Source organism: Lutzomyia longipalpis, chromosome 1, assembly GCF_024334085.1.
Source record: "Lutzomyia longipalpis isolate SR_M1_2022 chromosome 1, ASM2433408v1".
Lineage (NCBI taxonomy): Eukaryota > Metazoa > Arthropoda > Insecta > Diptera > Psychodidae > Lutzomyia > Lutzomyia longipalpis.
The window spans coordinates 45,660,404-45,678,014 of NC_074707.1; the positions used below are offsets into that span (position 1 = coordinate 45,660,404).

At 34.4% G+C, this 17,611-nt stretch overlaps 1 protein-coding gene across 3 annotated transcripts in view; it reads right to left on the reverse strand.

Annotated features, from left to right (window-relative positions):
* Positions 1 to 11,036, reverse strand: part of LOC129787775 (aryl hydrocarbon receptor protein 1) — a 73,176-nt gene extending 62,140 nt beyond the window's left edge. For 2 of the 3 annotated variants that reach the window (XM_055823543.1, XM_055823541.1), the window contains exons 1-2: positions 10,347 to 11,036; positions 6,819 to 7,326 (exon numbers count right to left, since the gene is read on the reverse strand). In XM_055823543.1, the coding sequence (XP_055679518.1) occupies positions 6,819 to 6,874 (56 nt within the window). In that variant the 5' untranslated portion in view covers positions 6,875 to 7,326; positions 10,347 to 11,036. The remainder of the gene's footprint in view (positions 1 to 6,818; positions 7,327 to 10,346) is intronic. The other variant, XM_055823542.1, reaches the window with a different exon arrangement.
* Positions 11,037 to 17,611: the final 6,575 nt, after the last annotated feature.

Consider the following 17,611-nt stretch of genomic DNA (forward strand, 5'->3'; position numbering starts at 1 on the left):
CTCCATGTGATGGAAAGTATGTCCCACAAACAGATGTTCCTTATTCTCACAATTTTATTTTACCTCACCCCGTGCTTTTCCCAAAATGTAGAAAAAAAGAGAATCTAGATGGGAAAAGTAAAAACAGTGAAGCTAATATCTGCCATTTGATTCCCTTGCCCCCTCACTGTATTCCTTCTCCTGCAATATATGGGTGGAATAGGCTGGAAAATGGGAATTACCTGACCCTCGGATAATTACATAGCAACTCTTTCTTGGAGGTCATCCCAATGTAAATGATACACTCTGTGTTGAGAATCCGCATACACACAGTAGTAAAGTGGTGTAATAGGGTCTCTCTCTTTCGCTGTTTTCGATTCAACCCAGAGAGTCTGTTCTTTCTTATCCCACATTTGATCATCAAAGGTGACCAAAAGGATCTAACACACGCAGGACAGATGAGCCTTGTAATCTCAGTTTTTTACTTTAAATAAATTTTTAACTATTTTAAGAAGAATTTCCCATTTGTAGGAAATCCTTTGAATTTAAGGATTTCCTGGATTTCCTTACATCTCAAACTCAACTAAAAAAATAAAATAAAAACGCACCATCTGTTAGCCCCTTAGAAAATTAATTAAAAGAAATATAAAGCCCCAAAAATTTGAGATTTTTTTCTTTGATTTCCTTGAATTTCAGTACATCTGTGCATAACGCAATATTGTGCAATGTACATAACAAGGTATATTCTGAGAAAATTGCTTTTATATTGCTGAATTCAGAGTGAATTCAATAATACAATATTTTCTTGTATTTTGTATGGATGATTGCCATTTCGTATCATTCCAAACTTAAAGAAAAATATTGCACAATAGCCCCCACAGACAGCTCAACTGCTGCTACTACTTCCCAATATATTGATTTCCTTCACGTGCAGTGAGGAGAGTTTTGGAATTAAAAGTATACATATAAAATGGGGAGAAGGTAATTTTCTATTGAAGAAATCATTACAATTAAATGTAGTCAGTCTGGTCACTGCTGAGGAAATGTTAGGCGATATTTATCCATGTTGTTGCATCTGTTTCATGTATTCTCTTTCTCTTCGATGCTTTTGCACCTCTGCGCGCGGCTGGGATCCATCGTTCGCGATGATGCTGTTGGTGGTTGTCCGCATTCACCACCACAGCACCATCATCTGTGCCAACGTCCAGACAAGCGCGCTGTTTGGGTAGGGGAGTTGTAATGCGTTTTTAAGCGGTCATCAATGTTGGTCGACCTTTTCCCCCGTCGTCGTATCACTGGTCATCGGGGCTAGGCCTTCCTCGTGGATGTGCGCAGACTCTCGCCTTGGGAGCCACGGCAAATGGGGCGCTGCTCTGGCGCAGAGGAGATGCGAATTGTCCGATTCGGTGATTGCGATAATTACATAGTATTGACCAACGCGAGATTGATGTGTTTTGTTGGTACGTGAATGAGGGGTTTTGGGGTGATTGTTTACATCTCCGCACACACATTGCACTTTTTTCGGACATATCACCTCTTGGACACCATCAAATGGTCACCATTTCATCCACTAATTGCCTCCTTTGCCATCACACCGTACAGTACCTTCCACCCAAAGAACGCGCAATTCAGTTTTTTTTTCATCTAATTCACTTCTTGCAAATATGTATAGATGAAATATGTATGTACATATTTGAATGAGTAATGAGTGACTTAGTAATTGCAATAATAATAATACAAAAGTAATGTAATTACTTCACATAATTTAGCCATTTAAAATAATTATAGATTAAGTGTTTCTGCAATATGACTCAGAGAGTTTAAATGGAAAAGTTTTTTTTTAATAATTTCTTTTGCATAGAATTAAAGAAAAAAGCAGAAAAAATTAATACAGAAATATTGGTTCACACAGATGGACACAGATAAAGTAATTTAAAGAATAAAGGATTTTTGAAATAAAACTTTTTAAGATACAAAAAATGGAAAATCAGGAAAAGCTCATAAATTATTTTAATAGAAAACATCAGGGACCTAGCTATAGATCTAACTCATTTTTTTTTTAATTAAAAAAAGGTTTTTTTTATGTTGGCGTATAACATGATAAAATAATTAAATTCAAAAAGAGATGCATGTAAAAATTCCAGCATGAACTGTAACACTGATGCACAAAATCCACCCCATGTTGCAAATTTCTGTTCGTGCAATCAACTTCTATTTTGATAGACAATTTCTTTGAAGATTATTTTTTTTCCAACAGCTAAAGGATGATTTTGCTGCCTCGAGAAAATTGCAAGAATGTTGCATTAGGTGTGTATTTTTTGCATTTAAGAGAGCTTTTAGAGAAACAAACCAACCCGAAAGCCAAAGTATTTGGTGCATTGTGCACATTGTGTGCAGCAGGATCTCTGGCAGAGAGGCGGTATTAGAAAGAGAGTTAGAAGATTGGTTGGAGTGCAAAAAAAAATCATAATAAATAAGTTCAAAACATGAAACATAGCCTCGTTTTGTCTATGAGTACGATGTGAGTACTTGCACACTTCATGAACGATTGCAATTAAATCAAAATCCAGACCATGAAATTATTAAATAATTAATTTTTTTTCTTCTTCTTCAAATGGTAATTTACTATTTTTGTTACTCTCCTCCATATACCGTCTCTCCTCGTCTTTTTTTTGCATACACACATCTTCTGCATCGCACAAACACCATCTTGCATGCGCTCCTTCCATACGCGAACCGAGCAATTATGTATTCGCGATCGCGTTAAAAGAAATTGTTGCATTTTGCATAATATTTTTGATGGTGCAAATTTAGATATTGGAGCCCCCTCTCTGCGCGTTTGGCAGGTGAATTTGATGGATATGTTGGTGGTGGATCCCTTTATGAGGGTGCCGAAAAAAAATCAGTCAAACAACAAAAATTCCCCCCAAAATGAGGATTGATTTGGCGAAATGACAAATTTTATACTTCTTCCCCAAAAACCCACAACATACATCATGTTTTTTTCCTTCTTCCTCCCCACCAAACAACAGTCAACCACTCATTTTTGCCGAGGTGACTATCATTAAAAAAGAGACTCATGTAATTATGTGTATTCTACGTTGGTGAGCACAAATGGTGACTCCTCGGTTAAGAATAAAAATACTTGTATTTTTTTTAACACATGCAATTAAACCACTTTTTCCAGCGACACACATTTGCAATTAACATCCATGATAGTTTGCAGAGACTACATGGTTTTTATATATACAATATTATACATATTTTTCAACTACAATATTTTTGTGAGTCTCAACGTGATAGCCAGTATGCTATTTCAATTGGAAATTAGCACAGAAAGTGGAAAAATGCTGGGAAAATCGATTTTTAGCCACAGGAAAATATTCACATTTTTTTTTTCATTCCTTGCTCAAAAGGGGTGGAAAGAGCGCCAGAGAGCTGTGGCGCCAAAAAGTGGGTTAGTATACGAGAAAATTCCTTTCAAAAAAAATTGTAGGGTTTTTCTCCAACAATCGACAGTGTTGAGTTGCCCCAAAGAGGTGGAGAGAAGCCAATTTTTTTTGGCGGCCTCAGTAATATAATAAAATTGTAGGGGAGGTGTAAAAAAAGCCAAAGAGGTGAACCTCTCTGGCGCCCACAGAGAGACGTCTTCCTCTCCGGTAAGCCATCACCGGGGCAGCATCGTAAACAAACAGCCACTTGACATGAGAATAAAACATCCTCCTCACCGAAAAATGCTCACTTCACTGCAAAATTAATAAATTGAGCTAAAAATATGGACAAATTTTCACAACGCTCATGGTGCTGTGCGCGGGACATTCTTCAGGAGGCCTCCTCCAAAGTAACTCAGGTAGCGACGGGGGTTCTTATCTTCTCGCCACACACACAAAAGCGCCCCAAAAGGAAACCCGAAAAAAATAGCCCCCATGCTTATAACATCTTCCTTGCTCGTTTTCGCACACAATTTCTACTACTTGGGGCGAATTTGTAGAAAAATCTTCATCAATGCTATATACAGTGCTATATATGTGAATATTTGATATGTTTGCATACATATAGTGATTTATAGCCAAGGGAATAAAATCATTTGTGGAAGAAATAATCATGCGGCTTTTTTTCACTATATACGCGACAGAATAAATCAATAGAGGAAAGGTCTTCTTTCAGTGAATTTGAATGCTATAACAGAGGCAAAGTTGATCAAGGTTCAGTAACTTTGACTGAGTTTGTAGTGAAAAAAATTTTAGAGAAAATTTCGAAGCATTTACTTAAGAAACTTTACATTGGTGCTTCATATATAAAATTCTTATTTAATCATTAAAGAACATCTAAGATCAAATTAAGGAGTTTTCTGAATAAAGATTCAGCTTCTTCTCTTTTGAATTCATCACAAAAATAAATTAAAATCTATTCAAAATAATTAATAAAATTAAAAAATAATAAATTCCTTTCTTTTGACTATTATGATTCACTTAACGAACTTCTTTTCTGAATAAATTGATGCTCTACTGCAAGTCTACTGTAAAATCTTAACGATTCTTTAAAACTTCTACATTTTGAATATTTGGAGATTATACAGATTTTATTAATTTTTGTACAATCCTTTTGAATATCTTCAGAACCTTGTAAGACGTTTGAGAGTGAAAAGCAATTCTTGATCGTCATATAAATTGAGGATTTCTTCACCATATACCAGATAATTTCCCACACAGAGAAATACTTCAGAGAAGTCAAAGAGAGAAAAGCATCTGGCAGATAGGAGTGCGCGGTGAGATAATTTGACCAACTAAAGAAAACTTTTCAGCAGTTTATTGTTTTATACCACCTTCCAAATTATCAGGAGAATTAAATTCATCTTGGCTCTGTCTCCATTTGGCTTTTTTTTTTTTGGACTCTCCTCTATTTCTTCTCTTTGAAACATTTCAGTGCGATGTTTATTGAACCGCGCCGGGCGTTTCGGTAGTCGCGGAGGGAACCCCCGAAAAAAAATTGATTAGAAGTATCAAATATCAATCTCAGCTGGAGATCAACGAAATATTTTTACACATCATAGATTTATGTTGGATGTAAAGGGAATTTATGTAAAGTGAGAATCATTTAGCTAACCTTTCTTGGAGGTATTTTGTATTAATTCTTCTTTTTTTTCTTTTGGCAACTTTTAAGTTATTATTTTTTGGCTTTTTCTTGCTGAATAAAATTCCTCCTTCTCGTCAAAAATACGAGAGAGAGAGAAAGAACCCAAATCATTGAGAAATTGTGTATGTCGGAAAAATTCGTTTGTTGTTCAATATAATGAAAAGAAATTATTCGTGGTAGAAATCAACATGTTCAGGTGCGTATGACATGAATATAATCGACTTTTTTCTTTCTCTCCTCTAGCTCCGTATTATATGAGGGCGCACAGTGTGTATTAGATTTCTCAGTCAGTGGTAATCTTCTCACAGATATTCCTCAAATTGTCCAGGTAGTAGGATCTCTGGCCTTTTTTTCTACCATCCAGAGGAGCAAAAAAAAAAGAGAAGAAATGAGAGTGACGCCTGTGAGACAGATTTCACTCAGAAGGAGATTGAATTTGTGAGTGATGCCTTCTAACAAAAAAAATCAGAGATTTCTCTGCGGCATTTCCCGGTGAATTACACAATTTGGAACGGATTCATGTAGTCAGGTCAAAGAACTATTTATTTAGATTTTTTCTTACTCCCCCAATTCATATTGTAACTGATGTCCTTTGTGAAAGAAATTTTGCCATTTTTTTACATATAGGGAAAAAAGAGACCCCTTAAGTAGGTTTTCTTATCTAAAATGACCCAGTTTAATGGGACTTTTTATAGCTCAAAATGTAAATATAAAAGTAAAATACATTTTAGGAAATTTGGGAAAAATTTATGAGTTTGTGTGAATATTCATGAGGATGTCTTTCTCTCAGAATTTCTTGTGATTTCACCCACACGATAATCCATTAACAACTTTTTAAATACCTCCTAACAAGACGTTCTGAATTGCAAAAAAAATTAACCGAGGGTTATATACAAAGCATTTAAATAGGAGGAAAACCAACAAAATTTGCCATGTTCTTTTGGTTTTTTTATACGTAGGTATGTTTTACATACATTTGACTTACAGACACTGCCCAAAAATAATTAAACAAGTGAAATTAAATTAGGAAATATATTTTCTTGACTTTATGCGACGTTTTTAAATATGTCAAATCAAAAAAGTCTAAAATTAATTCAAAATTAAACATTTCATTTTAAAAATAATCATTCAACTGCATAAACTTTTTTTCAATTTATCTACTTTAAAAAAAAATTCTATCTTAATGTTTTAATTAAGGAAATTATTCATTTCTTAATTCTCAAGTGAAAATCTGTAAAAACAAAAATTGTTTTCTAGTCGCTAATCCAATTTAAATTAATTTACATAGAAAATAATATTTAAATTCAGAAAAAAGCATTTTGTGGGCCTAATTTGAAAGTCACCTTAATCGCAAAAAAGCTTTACTTTAAATTGATTCAGAAGCTCTTAAGTTTTAAATTCTTTTTAAGATTTATATAGAGTCTTTTTTATGAAATAAAACAAATAACGAATAAGGATCAAGTGGGGGAACGTGGCCCAATTCGAACCTCTTAAGGTCTTTTTCAATCCGCTATTACTTAAAACTGATAAAACTTTAAATGTAGAAAATTATGGACAAAGATCATTAAATGGGCTTTAAAATGGTTCCAGATTTGAGAATATTACTTTTCATTTTACACCATTTTTTCTCACTCTGCGTGGACCTTTGGAGGTCAGAATTGAGCCTCGTTCCCCTAAATTAATAAATAAAAAAGGAGACTCACCTCTTCCCGTTGCGTCTCCGCCGCTTGGTGGCGTACACCGTCCCAAGTTGACTCATTGCTAGTGCACTCGTGTGGCCACCACTGCCCGGAATAGCCAATGCGGTCGTCACCCCAGCCAGCGTCGGGGTCTTTGGATCATCCACCGACGTCGACGGCAGCACCGTGACAGGCTGGTGGTGAAACAGGTGAGCACTGGTCGGATGTGGCTCACCCGTTTCCACACATGGGAGCCCCGTTCTCGATGGCGCCTCAAAGCAACCCGCCACACCAATCCGATCCAGATTCACTTTGTCAGCAAAAAAATCACCACCGTGTGTCCACTTCACTTTACCTCCCCCGCCAATATACTTCCTCTACTTCTTCTTCAAACACACCTTTCCCGTGCGTCTCTTTAGCTGCTGAAGATCACTTTTACTCTCCTGTCTCACACCGCGTATAAGTGTAATGAAGACTCTCTAATATTCTGGCCCTTTTTTCCTACCACGGAGTTCAAGGTGAAGAGATACTGCTGGTTTTATATGGAATTAGAAGCAAAAGAAGGAGATTTATGGTATGGCCCAACGAAATGCGCATTTAAATCGCCTATTTGCTACTCTAATGGGGACTCCATGTGTGAATTTGCTATCTCTGGGCGATGGTTAATTTGGCAAAAAAAAAAAAATATCTAGCGACGTCTTCATTAAGGCAGAGTGTTGGGTGTTCCAGTATTTCAATGAGGTGTGTTCTTTATAAATTTTTATATTATTAAATTCACAACCGGTAGTTTTTTTTCCTCTACATATCCCTCTCTCATTCTTTCCCTATGGTACACACCCACACAGTGATAGTTATTTACTTAACAAAATGTAATTGAACTCCATTAGCATTAAATTGTATAATATTAGATTTGAAAATTAGGTGAGAATTGATTATGATACTTCTCGCCGGCTGCGTAGACACTCTCATTGAATTCAATTATCCGGTTTGTTCGTTCCCAGTTTATGTGTCGCATAATGTGGCTATCATTACGATGAAGCTCATACATATATAGGTATTTATGAACATATAATATCGTAAAGGTATATATTGCTTAATTGAAAAACTAATCCATATCGAAGGGCTTTGGCGGACAATTTGTCGTGCCAATACAGGTGGGTAATAAATTGATTGATCGTTCAATGGGCCACAGTGGACCCCCTAAATATTAATTAACCACCCCCCCCCCCAACCTACACGGGGGTTTATGAAATTAATAAGAGTTGGGGGTTGTTGGATGGATGATACAAGCAGCGGATTAGTATCGTTTGCATTGCGCGCCATGAGGGTCCTTTTAAGCGCACAAGTCTACCATACATTTAGACATTTACTTAATACGAGAATGACTGGCATGACAAATAATCTGTGAGTATTACTCAAGCCATGAACGGTGTGTGTATACCGATACCGTCGTACCAAAGTGTCAAATAAATAATTTCGTGACACGCAAAGTGGAGTTACACTCGAAAAACTACATTAGAACTTTTTTTTCCTTTCAACGTCCAGGCGAGAACTTTTCGGACTGTTTTCAGGGGAGAAAATCGTATAGATGCCCACGGTCACCCCCGCATTGGGTGTTTACCGAAGAGCCATCGTTTTGGACAAAATAAACCCCCCATGCCTTCAAGTAGTAAGTATATATCAGGGGGTAGTGCATACATAAGGCATATAATGAATAATTTTTGTGTATATTGGGGGTTGCTTTGAAGGGGTTACATATCACTTTGAATTCGATTTAAAAGTTCTTTTTCTTCAACACTTCAATTTAGCTAAATGTTTAGTAGTTTAAATAAAAAGTTATTCAACTAGATTTATAATTTATTAAATTAAAGGAATTTATCGGTAGTTAATCAGGGAATTTAATATGTCAATTCATTGAACTAAAAGAGCCGAAAGCTCCAGGACAGCTTTCTTTGAAATTTTGATATATATTTTTAAAATTTTAAATTACATTTCAAAGATTTTCTTATTAGTTCATCAACTATTTAAATTAAGTAAATTCTTATTTATTTTTTTTTATTTCTTTAATAACTATTTTGTAATGAAGATTTAAGAAAGATTAACGTTTAAAATTTTCTTAGTAAATTTTTGATTTTCGTTCAATCGAATTCTTTCAAGCTCTTCTCTCTCCATATTTCGACTAATTGATCATAAAAATAGAATTAAATTATCAAGATTTTTAAAAGGTAGGTATGTTACCCCTTAAATATTAAAGCTCTCCGAAGGGACAAAAAGGGTGATTGTAATCCTTGAACCCTACGATGTAGGATTTTTTTTAACATACCTCTGTGGCAAAAAAAAACAAACTTTAAACTCCCTCGTGCAAAAAGTTTGATGGCAGAAATGCACCCTCTTGCACACAGAGTGAAAATGGAGTGAAAACAATTTGAGCAGGTGAAATGCCTACAATTACGGGCCGTGCTGTACAAATGAAAGTAATTGAGCTTGATGATTTTCCAATAGACTTGCAATTTACACAATTTTTCTCATAGTTTTACGGCATGTTCAATGGCCCGAACTTGTATTTATTAATAAACTAGTCAACCCGAGCCCCCAATCACGTGTGAGCAATCACCATTTTAAGCTATAAAAGGGGGGCGTATATTAATAGGGGGGATGAATAATACGGTACCCCGAGAAATTCTAAAAATAAAAAAATCCCGTTATCTGACCCTTCAGCAGGTAGAAAATGGGAAAAAACAATTTTTCTGTGGGGGCGCTATAAAGGGGGGTTGGAGCGGAATCCCATATAGCGCTTGCAACTCGTATTGACCCCCTCTACCCCCATACCAAATTTCATCAAAATCGGCCCAGCCGTTTAGGAGGAGTTCATGTGCCACAGACAGACAAACATTTCAGCTTTATATATTAAGATTATTAAAATTGACATGGACAAGTGTCGCCCCGGACTGTGCACAATTTTTCACACACAGTCTTTTCCATCACATTTTAAACACACTTTTGTGCACACCGCTCGATGATGGAGGGGACACACTCTTGTGCGACCACCGGTCTCAAATACTGCGATTTTCATTGCACGCTGACAACCTGGCAGGTGCAATTTGACAAAATTGACAAACGACCACACCGTATATATGCATGTATGTACATCACTAACAATACCATCATCTTGCGCAATACCTTTAAAATATCCCCTAATTTTAGTTTTAGTTAATTCAGTTTTACATATTAGTTTCAACGCAGTAAAATATTTATTTAGGGATGAGCTTTTTCTTATATAGAATTTTTCAGGATAAAAGCTCACAGCTATATATAGTTTAAAAAAAAGTTCTAATTAGGATTCTTTGCTGCCTTAATTAGTATTTTTTAACCAGAGAATGATTAAAGAAAATTAACGAAAGCTTTGGAGCTTTTTCCATTGATTTTTCACTCAACAATCCCAAAAGCCGCCGGAACTGCGTATATACGGGCCATGCTGAAACACCCAACACTCTGCAACCCCCTCTTATGTGCCCCGCCAGCGCAAATGAGGCAAAGCCCTAAGCTATTTACACGTGATTAATTTCCATCATAAGTTTCTGATTTGAATCATGTTTATGTGTTTATTTAACACGAACTTTCTCACCGAGATCACTTCACACAACAAGACAAGCTATCAAAAAAAATCCTAGAGCACAATATTTTTCTTCTCTTTAGTTTCTTTGCATTTAAAAGTAATAAGTTGCAATCACTTTGAATATGGTTCACATCCAGCCTTTTTTTCGGCTCTCTGTATGTATATAGTTTTCTTCACAACAATAGTTTTTTTGCGCAAAAAGTTTGCGGCACAAAACACAAATTTCTCATACGCGTACAGAGAGGACCCTCAGTGAGACTGCAATTGGGTTAGGGTCCTTAAGTGTGTACGTTAAATGGGATCACTTTGGACACCGCGTTCCACGTATGGTTGATTAATACGATGCAGTCTGTTTAAGCACTAATTTAATTGGAGGAGTTTGAGCTTGGAACCGGAGGTAACCCTGTGTGTGCGCCCTCTGCAAGTATTCGTTTTGAACTAAGAAGTGCTGGCCGCGTCTCCGTGTGCAGCTTGCCATCACTGACCACCGAGGAACTGCTGCGGCTTTCAGGTATGAAACACACGAGAGGGATGGTCTGCTACTACGTGCTATTTCCCCATACACCGCAACATTGTGGCACCAGGTGTGCAAAGGATGGAGAAATAATGTGGGAATGTGACAAAAACCGGAAGTAGAAAGAGAAGCCCCGTCATATGCTGGGGAGTTTCTATGTGAAAGAATGAGATGGAGATAAATATAGGCGGAGCATAGCAATGAATAAGCTATATAGGCTGTTTTTATGCTGAACAGAGTAAAATAATGTTGCCCGGTAGAGACAAGACTTTCATATACCTCTCTCGCTTGCACTATAGTTAGTTTAGAGATCTACTAAAAATTTGAAAAATATATTTTTTCAAAAAATTAAATTAAGTTCAGAATTAATTTTCTACTCATTTTCCTTGAAAATTTTCTCATCTTTGAAACTCAAAAGAAAATCTTCAAAATTAAAGAATATAAACTTCTCAACATGATAAAGTGAACCCTACATAAACAAACCAACATGAATAAGCATAAAATAGAGTCATCTCACTCTCAGCTTTATAATCAAAGAGTCAAATAAGGATCCCATTCACAATGATTGAGTGGGAAAGAAGTTTCAAATAAATAGCTTTGTACATACAGAAACAAAAATCCAAATGCTCCTCCCATTAGTTACTTACATACATTACATAGTTGCAGATAGCCGCCGGTATTTGTATATAAAAAGTAAGGTACTAACAACCTTGAATTATGATAATACAACTTTTTGCAACTTGAAAACATGTACATATTAACTAGTAATTCCATACTATCAGTATGTATTTTAATATATTTTAAAGGTTCTGCTCTAAATTACCCATAATTGCCCTTATATGTATATAGCTATGTATGAAGAAATATTTAAATTAAGCTTGAAAATAAAATTGTCTCAAATGAGATTTAATTTTCAGTCGCAATCGCGCCGCATAAATTGTGTTAATTTTATTTTTTTAACGTTGTATTGTGACGGAATAATTTTTATGCTGAGATAATAATTTCAGTAAACATTTCAATTTTTTATTGTTTATATATTTACATAAAATTGCAAAATTATCTGCATTTATTTGTGTTATGTCAGTCAAAAATTATCAGTTCTGTTAATTGTAGGTAAGATAGGTAGGTACCTACCTAGTTACCGTAGGGAGTAAAGACCTTTGAAGCCATTACAAGCAATCATTTTAACATAAAACTGTTTCAATTTAAATTTTAAATGAATTTTGAAAAATAAATAAAATGTGTTCGACTGTGCAGAATTTATTTTTTTTTATTAATAGGTTTTTAAAGTCTGATGAGATTTTGCTCATATTTAATTAACCCTTTTAGAACCATTGAGTTATATTTACCCTAAAACATAAAACGCCTCTATTTCTTAATTTTAAAAATCTATTTTTTTTTCATCACGATAGATTAAAGAATTTAGCATTTAAAATGTTATTCGAAAAATTTAGGATTATTTTCCTTTATCTTACTTTACTGTCTGGGAGTCAATCGCAGTGAAGATTTGAAAAGTTTTTGAGAAAGCAAACCCGAAATAAAATTTTATAAAATAAACTGAAATATTGGCCTTAAAATTTTTCAATCTAAAACCTAAACTAAAAAAAAAACCTTTGGTGTACAAAGCTCTCCATTTTGAGCCATTAGGTTCATCATACCTACATAATGCGAATATATACCTACATTGTCATAACTAAAAGAGTATATATATTATAAATTTTTTGTACAATATCTAATACAACTCTCGACGCCATTGATAGAAGTAATACCATCCCGCGGGAAAAACAACAAAAAACCACCAAAAACACCTATAATAATGTGAAGAGAAAAAACTTTCGACAGCCAAAATGACGGGCAATGTGAAACAAAAACAAAAATATTATAGAATTTTTCGGGTTTCTGGTCACGCAACATCCTTCTGCATTGGTCGCTCTCCCATTCTCAATTTCAATCATATATCGACGTAAATTATCTTTTTTTGTAGTGCTGCATATAATTTCTCAAAATCATATTATTAAATCCGAAACCGTTTCTGTGAGGCTGAAGCGAAAGAGCGAGAGAACTCCATGATTGGCCAATTTAGCCTCACAGCGCCTCCCTGCCCCTTTCTCCCGTTTTGAATCGACTTTTCGGCTTATGCTACCTATGCTATGTATATTTTGTGTTAGCCTCTCGAGGGGGTTACCTTTGAGGTATTTCCAGGTAGGTACTACATCTTGTGAGTAATTTCAATATCTCTGAATTTTGCACTCTGAACTTCTTGTTCTTCCTCAAAAAAAGACTTTGTGAATTAAGAAGTTCTTAGAGAAACTTTGATTTTTTTCTTAAAAATTATCTTCAAAATTTTCCTTTCTTTCTTGTCGAATGAGCCTGCAAACGGCCAAAAACCTTCACCAGTCTCTCAATTTAGGGTGTCAATCAAAATTCAGTGTGAGATTTTTTTTCCTAACTCCCAAGAGATGTAATTTTTAGGCTTTTACAAGGCCTCATCTTACATAAATGTTTGGTTGTGGAAAAGTTTTATTCAATAATTAAAATAATTTGATTCTGAAAGTTTGTGCGTACCTCATTATTTGGCTCAGCAGTGTTTTTGTCCACATATTAACATCTCCGCGAGGGCCATGCTGTGGCGCGAGTTATTAGAGATAATAATGTGTATAGAGAGTTGTATGGCGATATGAAATAAAAGTAACGTAAAATTAGTACCTGTCCGTTGGTGGAGGCTTTTACAACAAAAACCAGCAATTTGCTCGTCAATGTTGTGACAAGAATTTGGTGCGGATAAAGGAATATCCATCGTCGTAAACCTACCTATGCACAAAAAAAGAAGAGCTCTATAGCTAAAGAAAAAAAAATAAAAGAAGAAAAGAAGAAGAGACCTGCTTTGGTTCTTCTTTGGCATATTATATCGAACCTGGAGGGTTAATTAGCAATTGTGGGTTGATATGAGGTATCATCAACCTTTCTTTCAGGAGGCATCCTCCGCACAATCCCAAAAGACCCCAAAAGGCCACCCAAACAAAAAAACACTGAAGATCAATTCTTTTTTGAAGAATTTCGTTCCGAAATTGAAAGTGATTCCTCACATATTGTTGCCCCGATTCTTCCGCATGTAAGTCAAATGGTTGCTGATCCACCAAGAAGACGCGCCACAACTTGAGGAGTATATTGCATGTCTCATAAAAAATGTAGTGTGACACTCCGTAAACCTCAAATTACTGTTTACATTTTGTGTAAATCTCAACAAGTTTCACCGGTGAATAGAGAGATATGGTTGGTTCTGGGCTGTCTGGTCGTGGATGCCAAGACAAGACAACCCAAACAAACGCGGGCGTTGTGGCTTTTGCAATGCTTTGGTACCTTTAGTGATTAACAATAATCTGCGCACAGGTGAATGTGAAATAATGAGTAATGTCATACTAAATAATAACATCTCTCACATGTCATTGAACATTAATAATTCATGGTCTCAATATAGAAGACATTTTATGTCTAAATGCGGAAAATCACAGACTTGTGCAACATTGCAGAAAAACATTTTTCTTTCATTCTTCAACAGCGCAACACGATGCTTTGTAAGACACTTCTGGAGCTTCACTATTATTTCCATAAAGGTATAGGTAGATACTAATAATAGATTCGTAATAGTTTCTATGGAAATTTAGCCCCTTCATCAATATTCTAGAACTTTTTTTTTATAAAGAATTGAATATGCTTTCTTATAGTTAGCTGTGTTTCTTTCAGACACAGCTTTTTATTTATAAATACCCGAAGAAGTGAAAGAAATTGAGCAAAATTTTATTGAAAATTCAACAAAATAGAAAAGAGGTTATTGTACTACATTTATTTAGTAAAATAGGCATATAGATTTCAAGAAAAAAAATCTGGAAAAATATAAAGGAAGAAAAATAATTAAGGAAAAATTTTCTTCTGTTAAAAATCTTAAGGAAGAATTGTTGTTCTTTCTTCTTAAAGGAAATGAAAGAAAGAAGGCAAATTATTGCGGTCAATTGAAAATGAAGAGAAATACAAAAATTAAAAAAATATAACTTTTTTTTTCTCAGAATGTTAGAAGGGATTAAGACTGAGAACTTTTAATATATTTATTTGAGGATCTCAGAATTTTTTTTCATCCGTTAATTGAGGTAAACAGTCGTCAAAATTTCATTTTTCATTCTACGATGGGATAAAAAATCTATCGGTACCAGCTCTATAAATTTAATTCTATTGACATTTTAGTATCTCTAATTTACTAAGAATAATAGAAGAAATTATTGTCCTGCATTGAGATTTTATTAGGACATGTGTCAGATAGATTTTGAACCGTATCAGTTAATTATGATAAAGTTAAAAATTCAGAGATATTTTTCTGATATCTTTAGATCGCGTTATAAGGAGGATATGGAAAATTATAAGAAGATTTTTCCTGGTAATTAAAAAAAAAACTTTAATCAATAATATGTTAAGAAGTGTCTGAGAAAGATTGAAAAATCAAAAAAACTATAGAAATTCTCTAAGAATGTTCTGACGAAAATATTAAAAGAATTTTGAGGATTTATTTTTCTTATAATACAATCTTATTCAAGTGTTTCTTCTTCTTCTCCACTTTAAATTAGTACGGCTGTTGGATTCCTTCCGGATCCATATAGCCATTCAAGTGTTTATAGACTGCCGAATATTGTTAAATCTTTCCTTGTGATTGTGCTTTGCAATAAATTCATAAACCAAAAAAAAATTCAAAACTAATTCTAAAGTAAATTATTTCATAGTGCATAATGTTCTTTATACATCACAAAGCTTCAAAAATTTGATTTCCAAGAGAATTTTAACTAATTCTTTTTATTTAAAATTTTTTTTTTTTGAATTTTTAAAGTCTCATGACGATTTTTCTATGTTCTTTCCAATATTTCATTAGGAATGCATCATATTCTTGATTCGAGAGCATAATCATAAGATCACTTTACTTCATAAACAAATAAAATGATTTAATTAAATTTTTACAACTGCCAAGAGGGTGCTTTTGACACAATAAACATTTTACACGCTTGAAAATCACAACACTCAACTTGATGGCACAAAGTACCGAATAAACTCTCTCATATATAGTACAACAAAACATATCACAAATATATATAAGTATAAAATAAATTGTGAAATATCAAAAGGTTGTAACATTTTTTCTTTCCTTCCTGAACACAGAAAAACACAACTTCAAGCTACATTTTCATATCCTGTGAATTTATTCATAGTAAAAATGGGAATCAATGGTGGTAACATCCCGTATTTGCCACCTCCTCGTAGCAGGAAAGCAATTCCTTATCACCTCGTGGCATCTTGTATGGTGCATGGGAATAGGTGCACCAAAACTCTCGGAAATTGTCGCATTTGCGCAAATTGTCGTGGCCCGAGCAGGAAGCCGCCGTTTGTTACCATAAGAACCACAGCTCCGAACGGAAGCCATTGCTTCTCTTGCGAGGGGCGTTCCGCGCTCCACACTCACTTGCGCGCTGTAGAGGCGGTCTTCACGGTAGCTGTGCTCATTCAAAGATTGCCCGGCGTCTCATGGGATAGCCGAGCAGGGCAGCGTGCTAATACCACAGGGTGATTCTTAGTTACATTTTATTATTTCTTGGACATCCTCTTTTCATTTTTTTTGTCGAAACGAGACTCTTAGTAAATAAAATACTTTATTTTCCGGTAGGGAAAATAAAGAACTATACGTTTATTCGAAGATTTATTTAAATTTCTCAGCAATAGGAATGAGAAAGTTATTTGGAGTAAGAAGAAATGTTTAAGAATTTTGGAAATATTATGAAAACTCAAGAATTAGAATTAGGACTACGGCATATATCAAAGTTCTTATTAACATCGTCAAACTAAAAAAAAATCTTATAAATAGAAATGATTTCAGTGAGAATTAAAAAATATTAATAAAAGATAATCCTTTGAGTAACTTAAATATTACTGATTTTTTTTCTTGCAGTTTGGTTTATTTCTTTTTTTGCTTTGAATGCCTAATATTTAAAAAACAGTTTTTTCTTTTAAGTTGTTTAAAGACATTTTCTTTGCAGTTACTACAAATGAATCCATCTAATCATGACTCAGAAAAAGACTAATTGAGACTCATTTCCCCTTTTTGCGACTCAACTCTTTTCTTATTTAGACAGCCATTTCGGAGGAGTTCGCTTTTATCACAAAAAAAAAAACAAAAAGACTTTCCTTGTTAATATTCCACTAATAAGATTCTGTTCATTTAAAAAGATTCGCTGTCTTATTTTTTTTATTGTCGCCTTAAGTTAAAACTCGCGGCTACATTAGATATTTTGTAGTACAGATAAGTTAAAAATTGAGTCAACATAAGATAAAGAAAGTGTGTCTACATTAGTTAAAAATTGAGTCTACATTAATCAAAGGCTGAGTCTTCATTAGTCAAAGGCTGAGTCGCAAAAACGGGAATTGAGTCTCAGTTAGTCTTTTTCTGAGTCACAATAAGGTAAATTTGTGTCAACATTAGTTTTAACCTACTACAAATTACCTATTACCAATTATTTATTTTGATCGATTTCTTAATGTTAAATAGCTCTTATAAATTAAGACCTCTAATTTTCATCTAATTCCTCTTTTTTACTATCTAATAAACATTTCTACCTACTTATTCAAATGATTATATAGCCCTTCGGAAAGTAA